General features: G+C 27.3%; 1 protein-coding gene across 2 annotated transcripts; it reads left to right on the forward strand.

The window, feature by feature from the left end:
* The first annotated feature begins 7,828 nt into the window (after nt 1–7,828).
* On the forward strand, nt 7,829–11,745 carry LOC100211770 (potassium channel subfamily K member 9). 2 transcript variants are annotated; one of them, XM_065815176.1, is made up of 3 exons: nt 7,829–8,492; nt 10,225–10,779; nt 10,961–11,745. In XM_065815176.1, exons 2-3 carry the CDS (start codon nt 10,485–10,487, stop codon nt 11,638–11,640), a joined length of 975 nt encoding a protein of 324 aa, XP_065671248.1. In that variant the 5' UTR covers nt 7,829–8,492; nt 10,225–10,484; the 3' UTR covers nt 11,641–11,745. The 2 variants fall into 2 exon arrangements, with proteins under 2 accessions (XP_065671248.1, XP_065671249.1); XM_065815177.1 differs by lacking the exon at nt 7,829–8,492 and adding an exon at nt 9,847–10,178 and having other exon boundaries at nt 10,375–10,779.
* Nucleotides 11,746–15,678: the final 3,933 nt, after the last annotated feature.

The raw sequence follows: 15,678 nt of genomic DNA on the forward strand, positions 1-15,678 counted from the left end.
AAGATTTTTCACAAAAACAAATTACTGTGATAAGGGAATGGGATCAAGAAACCCTAAAATCTTATCCCCCCCCCCCCATTCCTACTTTAAACGTGAGGGCAATGAGTTGAATTATTTATTTTTTCATAAATATAAACTAGTCATGTATTCATTGACAGATTTCAAATTTTATGATTAAATTATTCAGTTTTTATAACCATGTAAAGTTTGTGGCCCCAAATTGAAGGGGGGGGGGTATTCTTTACATGGTCATAAAAACTGAAAACTGAATAATTTAAACATAAAATTTGAAATCTGTTGATGAAAAAAATTTGGAATATTCTTTTTGTTTAAAAGTTGGTTATTTCAAACATTTAAAAATCTTCCTACGCCACTTTATATATATATATATATATATATATATATATATATATATATATATATATATATATATATATATATATATATATATATATATATATATATATATATATATATATATCAAGTTAATGAGTGATTTTCAATGGAGTTTGAGATCTAAGTGGTTGTTTAGTCAAATGAGAAGAGAAATCAGAAGAGCTGGTTTATTACTAATTTCTAAAGTTGAACGAAAAGTTGTTTTAATGTGGAGTTTGCGGGCATCGGTAATCCTATTATTATTTTTTAAAACAAAATTGAAAAATTCTTATTAGCAATTTATTTAACAAATATGAAAATGTTACAAACAAAATTAACAAAGTACATATCTAAACGTGCAGATATATTGCAACTAATTTAGGTTCATTAACAAATTCAAAAATATGACAATTGGAAATGAATATTATTAATATATACAAATATATACACATATTTACATCATTAAAATAGGTTTTTACAAAATAAAATAGTTTATTATATATCAACAAGAGATAAAAAATCAAACAAAAGTTGTTTATTCATGAAAGATATAATATCTGATTTTAAGCCGGAAATTTAATGTTGCTTAACGTTTAAATGAAATTAGTTTTCGTAAACAAAATTTTAACTAAAGAAAATGTTTTTAAAAGTTAACTTGAGTTTAACAGAATTTTCTCCTTTTCATCATCGACGTTACTGAAAATTTAGACTTTCAAACTGATGTTGATTTTAAGCGAACGTCTCTCATTTTTGGTTGCAAGCTAATACAAGGTTCACTCATTAAACGTGATCTCCCGTTGTTATTGATGTTTTTTTGATTAAATGTTTCAGCGGTCATTTGTAACTTATCTCCTTGATTTCGGAGAAATGCACCAGTATTAAGTTTACAATCCATATCTAAATTTGTTTTGTTAACTGTGTCAAACTTTTTCTACGATGCGGATTTTAATTATATGTGGTCTAATATTGAGGTCACGTGTATTTAAATTGTTTTTTTACTATCAACAAGAAGCAAAATAAAGTAATTTGTTGGCGCAATGAAAATTTTCTTGATTTTAAACTTTCAATTTTTGATTCAAACTAAGCAGTTCAACGTCGATTCCGACCATAAAAATCTAAAATATCGCTTAAAAATGCTTGATTTTCAGGGTTCTAAGAAAACTTATTACAATTAAATAAAGCTAAAAATTTAAACTTTAATTTGTAGTGGTTCTGCGGATAATCCTTGTCAAAGTTTATTTACTCTCGACCCCCTCCTACCAAAAAAAAATATTTTTTCCTATTTTTATCAATACCTATATAAATTTTATGTCTGATAACGACTGTTGGTTTTTTTAGTTTTAATATTGATAGTTAGAGTTCACTCAGTCCATTGTTGACTGCATAAAAGTCAAAGAGGGCTTAATAAACAAAAAAACAAAAACAAAAAAATACTCTATACATTATTAAAAATAATCAAAAAATTTAATTGCTTATTAAAGGCTATCTACTATTTTCGCTTCTCTTTTAAAATAGCAAGAAATTGGTATAATTGGAAAGATTAGGGATCACTATATTTCATTTTTAATAAAATTGAGAGAAAAAAAAAAGAAATTAAAAAGTAGTAATATGCCTTGCTTTATAAAAAAATTGAAGAATTAAATTGTTTATTGAAGACTACCTACAACTTTTGCTTCTCTTTTAAAATAGTTGCAACATGGTATAATTGGAAACATTAAAGAAAATGATGAAAAAATCTATCAACCTTGCTTTTCATACTCTTATATATTATAATAATATAAATGTTCATCAAAAAATACATGAAAATAATGATATTACAATAAATGCGTAAATTGTAGGTGGGCACATTCGAACAGTTTTTTAAAAAATTGCCTCAATTTTTTTGCTACAAAAGGTAACTTAGGTAATAATTTTCAAAAAAAGCAAATCCAAATTAATTTAAATAAAGTATAATCGTGCTTTTTTCTTAAACAAAAAAGATTTCGTCACTACTTATTTTATATACAATTAGCTTTAATACATTTATAAATTAGATAAGAATTAGAATAATGACAGGAGCAAGTAGGCGACTGTAGTCTTATCATCAAGTTCTCTTTCATTTGCAATTTTGCAATAAGTTCACGTGAGATTAACGTGGCATTAAAAATTCTTTAGTAGAAATAAACCAATGATATAATCATCCATAAGTAGAATTTATAAGTAGAAATAAATCATCGTTTGTAGTCATCCAATAGAGATAAATTTGAAGTAGGCTCCGGCCATAAACGATATTTTACTGATTGAATGCTTTTCCACGGAACTCTGTGATCTTTTAGGTTTTCTAAGAGCACTATAATAAAAAAATAAAAACAATTTGATAATTAAAAAAACAAAATAATAACATTAGGATTTAAGAATTATTCTTATAGAAAGAATTATTGTTTAAAACCCTTTTTACCATTAAACAATTTTAAGTTTCTTTTCATATTCAACCGAAGAAAATTAAAATGCTATTCAAATACCTGTCATTCTAATAAATACAAGAATATTTATTTTTAAATATTCTTGCATTAATTGTATTATTTGTTTTAAAATTTGAGGAGCAAATCTTCTATAATATTCTTCTATGAAAGTTGAATTAAAAAATTAAGTTAAAAAAATCTTCTATAATGTTCTTCTATTGGGTTGATGCATAATTATCCGGCGTTTATATCAGCGCGTTTTATATCAGTGAAAAGTAGCGCTTTGATTATTATTTCTGTATTAAAATAACCTCCTCCAATGTTTTAGAAAAATGCGTGTCGAAACCATAGTGATATTTGCCATATTATGCTCTACCACTTCGAGAGAGGAAGGAAAGCAGCACAGTCATTTTGAGATCTGAACAAACTTTTTGGCAAAAGAACAATCAGCAAAAGTCAATGTAGGGAGTGGTTTTCTCGTTTCAAATCAGGCAATATCAACTTGGAGGATAATCCAGGAAGAGGTCGGTCATTGGATTTCGACAATTAGGCTCTTCTGGCAGCCGATGCCAGAAGAGCCTAATTGCCATCGAACGACAACGATGGCGAATTCCGGACAAAAACGTCAAGTGGCAGTTCAACATCAATAACGAAATCTATCTGGCTTAGCTTGATCACTTTCACGCTTCAATCAAGGCAAAAAGACCGCGCAAAAAGAACCATATTGTTTTCCACCACGATAACGCACTTCCTCATGTTAAACGCCGCGTCGTCAAACTTATCGCCAATAAAGGCTGAGATCTGTTTCCACATCCGCCATATTCACCAACCGAAGCACCTTCGGACTATCAAGTCAATCGCTCTTTGAAAACTGGCAAATGAACAAGGTTTACGACAAATTAGATGAATTGATGATCAAATTTAAGGCGTATATCACCTCTAAGAATTGTGTCTTTTTTGCTCGTGGAATAAACGGTCTGCCAATCAATTAGAAAGCAGTAACTGAAGTAGACAATGACTTAGCTCCCGAATAATCGTTTAAACATGTTTTTTTTTCAAGTATTGTTATTGATTCTGTTAAATAAAATTTGTTAAAAAAACACCGGATAATTATGCATCAACCCAATATAAAAATACTCTTGAATAATTGTTTTAAAATTTGAAGAACAAATCTTCTATAATGTTCTTTTATAAAAATTAAGAAGCAAACAACAGGAGGATACAAAGTGCTTAAATATGTTTTACACTGTGACTTTTTTATTCTTCTATAATGTTAACGCATTTTTTTGATAAATGAGACTTTTTTTTTAGTTATAAATATGTTCTCTATATAGCACAAAAAGAGTTTTTTACATTTAATATTGGATGATATGCTAATATTTTGATACACTGCTCCATGATTCCACCAAAATACATAGAAAGCAAATAAAATTGCTTTTAATGAATAGAAATTGTATGATATTTAAAAAAAAAAGACAAAAAAAGATTTTTAAATATACCGATTACCAAATTCAGAAAACTATTTAATAAATTGATGTGCAATGTTATTATTAATATAAAATTAAAAATGTTAAAAAATTCTACTGTTCTATATTTCCTAGCATTGATAATAATTGGATAATGAAATGTTTTTTTTTTTTTAATCGAAATAAAATTTTATTGAAATTGATGTAAATAAAAATTTTTTTTGCCAATGCAAAATTAAAAATTTAGTGAAAAAAAAAATCCATGTAGTGCATCAGTGGAGAAGTCTCAAAACAACATGACACCCATTTTTAACTTTTTTTTTAATTTAATTTTTTTCCATATATTTGTACAATTACCTAGTGTTTACAAGTTTTAATAATATAGAATAAAATAGAATGAAAAAATGAGAATGTAATGAATTGATAATGTTCATTCTTTTGTTCTTAATTAATTATTGAGTAAACATTATGCAAATATTTTTTGATTATGTTGTAGAGAATCCTTTTCAGATTAAGATGATATAAAACTTTAATAAAGAATAATTTTTTTCAAATTAAACTATTAAATTTTTGGCCGCGCAATGATTTCTTTTTCTTCTACTTTTAAGCATAAAACTCACGGGAGTGAAATTCACTATCAATGAACTTAAAACGTATTTTTTTTAAACCACTAAATCTTCGTATGAATTTTAAACTGAATATTACCAAATATATTCTAATATAAAATTTAGATCAAAAAAATTGCACCTAAAGAAAAAAAAACCATATACCAATCAATCTTATCTGTTTTCTGTCTTTATATTTATCGGTGAAGTTATAAGTTGAATGCCAAATCCCTTGACTTAAAGATCTTTCTTGCGCACAAGAAGTAATAGCAAAGTATTTTAACTCAATGCAAATTCAGCAAAACTTTTGTAGAATTTTAATGAATTTAGCTTCTCTGGTAATTTAAAATAGGTTTTTATAGTCTAATTCTTTTCGAACATTTTTCAATCTTTCTTTTTCAATCAATTCTTTTCGAACATTTTTCAAGTCAAAGATATATCAGTTTTTTCCTTATTTAAAAAATTTTGGATTTAATTTTAAAAATTTAGTATTTTTTGTAAAATTTGTAAAATTGAACTTTGCATTTCAGTGCAAATATTTTTTTGTTTTAATGCGGTAGTGGTGTAGTGGTAAGAGCGCTCGTTTTGTACGCGAGAGGTTCCGAGTTCGACTCCCACCACGTCCCTGGAAGTACCGCGCTCAACTTAGTTTCTCCGCGCAGCGGCCTTGTTTCGGAGTTAAAGAGTTGAGAGAGGGTTGCACCACGAATAACAACTAAAAAATAAAAAACACAAAAAAATGAGTGGCCTCCTCGACCGTAGTGGCCCCCTCGAGCCTTGGGGAGGTGAATAATCTAAGTAAAAAAAAAAAGCGATCGCTACCCCACTCCTCCTTAGATATTTTTATAATAATTTTTTCTCTTAAACTTATATATTTAACAAAGCACGTTGTTCGAAAATGGAAGTAAATTAGGGAGGCTGTTTAAAAGTGATAAGGAATTTTAATAAACTTGTGTGGTGCAAAAAAAAATCGGGCTGTTGAACTATCAATATGACGTATTTTCATTGTTACAAAAATTAAAATAATGAAGACTAAAATTCTAAAAAAATTAGCTACAAAGGTTTTATGATATAAACCTGAAAATTCTTACCCCCCACCCCCATCCCCTCACTCCTTTATTAGAGTCTAGATCAACCAAATCAAAATATTGTCCCTTCCTCCTTCCTGGATGGTCTGGATCAAGCAAATAAAAAAACCCTGAAAATTGCTTCCCCCCCTCCCTTACTAGATGATCTGGATCCGCCTCTCCAATAATCTTGATTATAAATCTCCTTATTCAGTGGTGCTTCAATATAAAGACCATCGAAAAAAAAATTATGGTTTTCAATTGTTTTATCGCTACAGAATATATCATATTTCGTAGACTCGCTTTAAAGTGCATTAAAGTCAAAAGAAAGGAAGTTAACACCGACTATGTGCATGAAATATTTTTTCATGGCACATAGTCGGTGTTAACTTCCTTTCTTTTGACTTTGGTGAATATGGCAAAAATTTAAATTTTTACTCAATGTTTACTTTTTTTTATTTTTCATTTTTAACTTAACAAAACTAATCTTAATACAATTGTTCAATATAAACTCAAAATAGGAAAAATTAAATTTAATAATTTAAAGATATCTAAAAATACACATTTAAATCTAAAAAATCAATATCTATGTTGTTAAAACAAATTTTTAAGTATATCAAACTTTGTTATGCTAAAATCTATACATTAAAATTTGTGTAAAAGAAAAAATCAAATTCACCATAGTTACAATAATAGAAATATATCTTGTGAATGGAAAAATAAGCAAAGTTTTTTAAATGTAAATAAAAGCAATGAATAGTTTGAATGAAACGTTAATAAAATTTGATTTTATATTTTGTAAACTGTTGAATGACAACGATTCTTTTGTTTATCGAGCTAAAATAGTAAGCAACTTAGGTATAAAGAGCACACTCGTACACGCGCACTCTGGAAAATCGGTTAATGAAAAGTTTACCAAAAATTAAAATAGACAAAGATTTTTTGTTTTCGATATTAAAAAGCAATCAGATGAAGAATATGTTATCAGTCAAAAAAAGAAAGAAAAATAATCCTAAATGATAAGAGTTTTACGCTGAAAATTTTATTTTATTTTTATGTTATTTTTCCTTATTTAGTTTTTATGTTATTTTTCCTTATTAAGATCAAAATAACAGCGTAAGCATAAAATCTAACACTGGAATAAAAAAAAAAATCAGTTTCAATAAAAAATTAAAAAAAAATTCGTAAAGTTTATTAAATTTATATGTTTAAAAATCTAAGTGAGACATTTATAATTATTTTTAATGAATTATTTATTTCGATTGCAGTCGTTGAATTGTTCGTAAAACCAAATCTTCGATAAGGAAAACATTCTTATTCAAGTTTTCATGTTCGTTTAATAATTAATGAACAAAGCCGATGTTTAACATTTTTCTGACTCTTAGTACAGTCGTGATTTTTAGTTGTTTTTAAATCTACTTTTTTACAATTTTATTTTTATTTTTTTAATTTCAAAGTCTGAGATGAATTTTCTTATTTATAGAAGTTGCGTGCCTAATATCCTAATTTTTATTGGTATATTTAAAAAAAAAAAAATTTAAGTTTTTATTTAGTTTTATCGTTTTATTCCGTTTATTACAAATATAGTTTTTATTATTATTATTTATTAAGATTTATTAGAAATTTTTTTTTTTATTAAAAAATCTTTAGCAAATACTATTTTGCTAAATTTAACACCTATGTCAAAATTTTTTCTTATAAAGTTTTTTAATTTTGTCGTTGGAACATAACTTAATTTGAAACATCAAAAAATGTTATATAGAGTACTTTAAATAATAGATACAAATGTTCATTTGAAAATCATCGGTAATAACAATAAACTGATTTTAATAAATCATTTTATGCTATTTATATTATATTTATATTCTAGATGACAATACAAGTACTATAAAAATAAAAAAATGATTCCTAAATTTCGCAAGCAAGTTTGTAAAAGATGAAATAAATAAATAAAGCTGACTTTAAGAAAAAGAAGAAGACAATAGTGTTTTAACGTTTTTCATACAACGTAAACGTTTGTGACTACTTTAACACAGAAATCTTCCAAATAACACAGAAATCCTCCAATCTGAGAGCTTTATTGATATTTCTTGTGTTTCTTCTGGTCAAATGTAAGAAGCCCATAAATCAAGTTCGACAAAAGCTCGTGCTGAAATATTCGCATACTTTTACTTGTACCAAGCACTCGCGTACTTGTTGGCACATCTGGTATGATGTGCTAATAGATATTCAAGTATTTTAGAGGATCGTAGAACACAGTTTTACGAAATCAAATAAATGCATTAAGGCGTGCCCGTACCAGCTCTTATGCATTGAATTATTCAAAAAATTCACTTCAAGTGTTTTATAATTGCCAAAATGTGTAGTAACAGCCTATTATCTTAATTAAAAAAAAAAAAAGTGAAATAGTTAACGTATTTTCAAGTGAATTTCAGCATTCCCATATTTGAATGGAGTTTTTTGTTACAGCTTACGAAAAAGGAGCGGTTAATGCAGAAGGAAAAACTGTGAAAATGATTGGTTGGTAAAAAGAAAAAGGTAACAAGAATAATAACAGCAATATTAATAATAATAACAACAATAATAGTTGTTGTTGTAGCTGTTGTTGTTGTTGTTGTTGTTGTTGTTGTTGTTATTATTGTTATTATTATTATTATTATTATTATTATTATTATTATTATTGTTATATAATTATATAGAGTGGCGTAGGAAGTTCATAAAAGTTGGGGTGGCTAAAACGGAAATTAAGGGGGGCTAAGGCAGCTAGAATCAGAATTTGAATAGAAAAACTAAACTGTGCCGAAAGGGGGGGGAGGGGGTTTGTATAGCCCTTCCGCCCCTCTGTTACTACGCCTTTTATTATATATATATATATATATATATATATATATATATATATATATATATATATATATATATATATATATATATATATATATACATATATATATATATATATATATATATATATATATATATATATATATATATATATATATGTAAATACGCGTACTTGTATATTTTAGAATATAATATTATTATAACATTCCAAAATCTGATTCCAAATTCGTTTGAGTTTTTAAGCTTTTAAAAAATGTCATATTTTTAAGCCGTTCGCAAAAACTACTAGATACGGCTAGAATTTGACGCGAAGTTGTGAAAAAAGAAAAAGACAAAAAAAAAACATCCTTTTTTTTTCTAATTTCTAATTTTCAAACTTTAACTAGATTACTGCTAAATTATATTTAAATTTTTTTCTGTTGTTATAAACTATTTGTTTTTTAAATGGTTACATCAGATTTAAACTTTTTGAATTTGATTTGTATCAGAATAAAAAAATAAGACCATGAATTTTATGATAAAAAATATGTAATCATGTTGATATAACTCATCAACTTAGCAAATTTACTGGCAACACGTAACAAATAACTTATTCGCAAAGATGTTAAATTCTTGAGAGAATACATTTTACAGAATCGATATCACAAGTGCGCGCACAAAGTTTTCAGAACTGTAAAATGGTCTATAGTTTAAGAAGTTCAAACAAAAACTATTCACAAAGTATTTTGTGATCTAATATGATTCGTTTAAATTATTCAAGATGGAAAAGAAACTGCTTAAGAATAACTCAGCGGATTCTTTTCGGCTGAGACCATTTTAATCAAATTCTGTTTTTGACGAAATTTTACAAAAATGTTGAACCTTGTGGACAATTTGGTTAAGAAAAAATGGGTTTAAAAACGAAAAAAAATAAATTTAATCAACTCGTCGTTTACAGCTCGACAGATGTTTACATTTTACACGATTCAAAACGTTTAATGCCTATTTTTTTTATCTAATCAGCTTATTTTTTTCTCTTATTTTTAACTTTTCGTTTTTTTAATTTATTTTTGTTACCTTTTCACAGTTTAATTATATTTGTTTATTATGTTTTTTGTTTATTCTGTTACGCTAATAAGCGTAAAGCGAATATTATTTCCTTATCCCTTTTTTTGGTTAAAAATCCACTTTTAAAAATATTTTCCGTACAACTGGTTGTGGCTACAAACAATGACTCATTTTGGTTTGTTTTTTTACAAATAAAAGATATTCAGATTTTTCGGAAATTTCAAAATGTTTTTCTTTTTGCGTCACATTTTTGTAAAAAGGATTGCTATTTTAAACACTCTCGCTTAAGACATTCAAAGCGGAAAAGATGCGAACGTGAACACAAAGGAGGCAAATGTGAGTATAAATGTCATTAATTTGTTGTTGTTTTTTTGTTTCTTAGAAGTAGAGAAATATTCCTTTGATAAGTATGATTACCGACAGTTGAGACGACATATGACCTTAAAAAAGTATTTAGTAATTAGTTAATAGTCGATGTCAATAATAAAAGTTCACAAATAATTTATTAAAGAGTTGAACTATTAACAATTAGAAACAATTGGAAACAATTTGAAAGCTTGCATTATATGAATAAACGACTCTTGGAAAAGAAAATAAACACCGCATAAAGATCTGTGCTATCATTTTCAAAGCATTTATAGTATGGTACTATTAAAACAGCAAAATATTAGGACAGCCCTTCTTATTCTATCAACCACTATTTACATGTTGCTAGGAGCTGCTGTGTTTAGTGCGCTTGAGAATGAGACGCATCAAGAACAAAAAAAAAACTATTTTAAAACCTACAATAGAATCAAAGATACTTACAACATGTCTTTTCAAGATATAGAAGATTTGGCAGAATATATATACAAGCGAAGAAGCATAAACTGGGCTTTGGAGCCTTGGAGTTACGCAGGCTCCGTATACTTTACTTCGGTTACTATAACAACAATTGGTAAGTAAACGATTTAAAATTTTCAAATTAAATCTGCACGTAAAAATTTTTATATATAAAAAGTTTTTTATAGCTTTTTTTGGGCTTTAAAATTACTTTTGTTCATGAATAATTTAATACATTAACAAGTAACTCATTAACAACCAAATAAAATGTTTTATTTTTTCAAATGTTTTTTTAGGATATGGACATTCAGTACCACAAACAGTAAGTGGACAAATATTTTGCATGTTATATGCCATAATTGGAATCCCTCTTAATTTGACAATGTTTCAAGCAATAGGTGAACGTATGGGTGTTTTAATGACATCGTTGTTGAGACGCTCAAAAAGAATTTTAGGAATTAAAAATAAAGATGTAACATTAATAGAACTTGTAGCGTTTGGTTTAATTATATGGACTGTATTTTTATGCGGAGGAGCTGCCATGTTTTCCCGTTATGAACGTTGGGGGTTTTTCCGTTCTATGTACTATTTCTTTGTAACTCTGACAACGATAGGTTTTGGTGACTTTGTTGCTTTGCAAGATGTAAACAACCCTGGAACAAGAGGTTTTCAGTCAAAAACTCTTTATATTACTTCTACTTTAATAATGATATATGTTGGGTTAGCTATCGCCTCGTCTGTAATAAACTTACTTGTAATTAGACTCATGGAGCTTCAGCAGCCAAAACGAAGAAAAAAAAATTTATCGTGGAAAAGTGGACCTCGCTGCGACAAATGTCGAAGCACTAATGGAGGATGTAAAAGTCAAGAAAACGTTAACTTGATCGAAAACCATGCAGTCACTATTTTAAATAACTTTGAAGACGAGTTAGTTTTTAGATCATACAAACAATTGCGTAACAAAACTATTTCCTGATATTTGAGGATTTTGATAGAATTACGTGTACATATATTTGAGCCGTTTTTAGGTTCCTAAAATTTTATAACGCATTATACTATTTATTATTATATACACTTTTTTTTTCGTTTTATTATTATGTAATCTTTATTCAGAATTTCTGACCTCATTCTAAGATAAATTTGGATTTGCGTGTGATTTCACAAATCAAAAAATTTGAAGTTTATGATTTTCCTGATCCAAGTTTTATTACAGAATTACTTAATTAAAATTAGTATTTATATAATTGTTGTTTACATCAGAAGCTTTACGAAGACAATCATATAAAACAAGAACTTAGATATCTTATTTATTCATTGAGTTTAGGTATAAAGGCGGGGTATGTGTAAAGTCCTACGCATATAGGCGGGTTAGGTATGAAGTGGGTGGTTTAAATGTAATGCGATTAGATGAGATATAAATAATCTCGTATCCATATATAAAAAGGAGGTGAAAGTGTCCTAACAAAAAGTAAAACTGCATATGTTTGTTTTTTATTTTTTTTTTATTTAAAACCATATTTTTTTAAAGCAAAAATAATAATTAAAAAAAAAAAAAATTTGATTAGAGATTTTGTAGTGGATTTTAAATCCATTAATAAATTCAAAATTTTGTGATATTCAAACAAATATTTTAATTTTCAATCAAATAAAAAAGTTTATATAAAAAAATTACAAAAAGACCTGTCCTATTGATAAAATTGATGAATGTCTTGTAAAAAATAAATTTGCGCGACATGTTTTATACAAACTTGTATATTTTTAGATTGTCTTGTATTTTTTTTAAATTTCAACTTTTTTATAATGCTATCATAAAGCTATCTATATCTTTTTGTTCAATTTTACGCATAACAACGCACAGTGAGAATACTCCAATGAAATATGTGTCTAAATAGATGACTGTTGTATTTATGTGGATATTAAGTCTTAAAATGAGTAAAATTGTGACTTATAATACTTTTTATTTGTACCTTTAAACAAGCTTATGCAGCAGGGGAGGACACAGATGCAGAGGTGCCTCGGCGGTGCCAATTAGACTTTTGAAAGTTTTAAAATTAACACTTTGTAAGTATGTTCATTCTTAAATCAAATGAGAATGAAAAAACAATTGCTGCAATTAGGCTTTAACTTTAACTAAATGATCCTTTATTGTTTGAAAGTAATGACAATGTAAAGTTTTTTTATTTACAACATTTTTCGGAGGACGGTAAAAGCTTATACAATCATATCTTTCAAACTCTAACAGATAAATAGGTGAAAATTAAAGTCTATCAATGAATTTAAATTTACTACAAAACAGTAAAAAAAAAAAAGGTTTATTAATTCATTTCTCTGAAATTTGGGAACTTTTTAGTTTATATTATTGGAAAAACGGGGGAAAATGAGGTAAAATGATTTATCAATTATCAAACTAAATTCTTCAAATATTCCATCATAAATTAATTTTTTACTCAATTCATATTGATCTTCTAAACCATATTTTACTTAAATTCTAGCTTTTATTTTAATTCTATATGTAGAATAAATTCTAAAAACCTAATCCAAGCATGTAGATATGTAATGCCATAGCATTTGTAACAAATCTTTTTGTATGTATGTATGTATGTATGTATGTATGTATGTATGTATGTATGTATGTATGTATGTATGTATGTATGTATGTATGTATGTATGTATGTATGTATGTATGTATGTATGTATGTATGTATGTATGTATGTATGTATGTATGTATGTATGTATGTATGTATGTATGTATGTATGTGTGTATGTATGTATGTATGTATGTATGTATGTATGTATGTATTTGACTATTGACCCAACGAGGCACTCAATCAGATTATTTGGAGACGCTGCCCAAAAATATTTTTGTTGGTAGAACGGTCTTAGAGTCTGGAGTTACTTCAGCTGTTATTGAATTTAATTAAGGTCTGCATGGAATCTTCTCTTAGCTAACTAAATTTCAATTAACAGGATATGTAACATCGATAAAACTTAATGAAAAGATATAAAACGGTCTCTTCAAAAGTCGACTGTGTCAAAAGAAAAGGAAACAACTAAAAGCAACTAAAAAGGTTTCGACAAAAATGATGAAATAAAAAACTCAAAATTTATTCCTTTAAGTTTGTTTTTTTTAACTTTTTATGGTTTTATTCCTTCATTTCATATATTTGTTATTTTATAAGAATAAAATTTTGCCTCGATTAAAAATCTTTGAAACATGTTTAGTTGGACTCGTTTAAGCTTATGGCCTAATTTTTTTTTTGAATTTTCACATGTTTAAAAAGGATCCGGATAAGAGAAGGATATTCATAATAAACAAAGGAAAGTATTTTTTGATAAAATTAACGTTATCCAATATTAACCAATCTTTCCATTCTTGTTTCAAACATTGTAACTTTTTATATACTGTGAATATCAAGATATTCTTCCGTTTTAATATACTTTAATGAATATACATACCAGTTTTAAGCTGGATATAACAAGTATATAGTTTGTATGTATATACGCATTGCAATTTTAAGGGGGTTTGGGAGGGGGTGTTCCACCGCCCTAAAGAAGGCAATTTTCAAGTTATATCCGGGTTTTTTTTACGAATTTAGTCAACTAGTCAGGTATTTGACACAATTTATTCGGGTAAATTTTAGTTTTTAGGACCTTTTTTTTTTGTTTTTTGTTTTTAAAAGCCAGTCGGTACTTTTTAAGGATTCATCCCCCTTGCACCTCTCATTTTTTTGTAGAATCGCCTCTGATTGTGGTATGTGATACGACTTTTTTTATTTTGTAATAAAGACACCAAATAACAAAAGAATTATCAAAATTATCAAAAAGGTTTTTTCATTGTTGGCCTTCATAAATCATCATATCTTCGATACCAAATCACTTCTAGAACAAGATTCAGGTTTTTAATATCAAGTTAATAAAAACCTTAGTAACAGCAGAAAAAAAAAAAAAAAAAAAAATGTTATTTTAACTTTCATATATATCTGAGTTGATAAAGATTTTAAAATAAGAACACAAAAAATATATCTTTTCAACGCAGACGTTAAACACGCTTTGAAAAAAGAGCCACAGATTTTTAATTTAAAATCTTAAAAGTCGAATGGAATTCGATTCTAATGCGAATGGAATTTCGCAATGTCGTTTCTAAAGTAACTTAGTTAACTCTTAAAGTAAAAGTAACTCTTAAAGTAAATTCAAACTTTAAATAACTATTAATTTTAATGAGAAACTTTGGTGTTGCATAATTAATAATGTCTGTGGAATGTACACATATTTCACTATCTGAAATGAAGGTTAAGATTTCCACCGAAAAACTCCATTCTTTGTTTTGCATTGTGTCACTATTCTTAAGTAGTAGGTAATACTATATTGCCTGATTGTTTTTACTGATACAATGTTTTTTTTTTGTTATTATGTATATTATAACCTGTTAAACTTGTTAAATTACTTATAGCCGCAATTACAGATTTAATTCTGTGCGGCATGCTACCAATTTAAGACAGTATTGTCTTCTGAGTTTGTGAATGATCATTACACACATTAATGATCTTTTCCATTTTAATCAGCTTCCACACGTTTCCAATAGAGTGTATATCCGGCTAATCCAACAGAGGGAAATTTTTCTCTTCCAAATAAAACCATGCACAGACCGTGCTGTGTGGCAAGGAGCTTCATCTTGCACAAAGTCAAATGGCTCACCATTTGAACACCATTTTCTGAGCTGCAAATTGTACTAAATTAAGAGATTTTCCAGGAATTCTTTGTATTGATTGTTCTCATTAAAACTTTTACCCCAAACAGACATCCAGTAACTTTGCTACTGACGGCTGACCAGATCATCATTTTTGTAGACTGTTTAACAGTAAGAATGACGCAATCAAGATGGAACATTCACCATGACGACAAAGAACAAACAGAGCTTTTTTCTTCAAAATTTCAAATGTGCTTTTACGCTGAAGCAAACCTGTCAAAAAATGAAAAAAAAAAAATGAACATCCTAAACATTTGTGTTGGTCT

The sequence above is a fragment of the Hydra vulgaris genome, chromosome 13 (genome assembly GCF_038396675.1).
Source record: "Hydra vulgaris chromosome 13, alternate assembly HydraT2T_AEP".
Classification (NCBI taxonomy): domain Eukaryota; kingdom Metazoa; phylum Cnidaria; class Hydrozoa; order Anthoathecata; family Hydridae; genus Hydra; species Hydra vulgaris.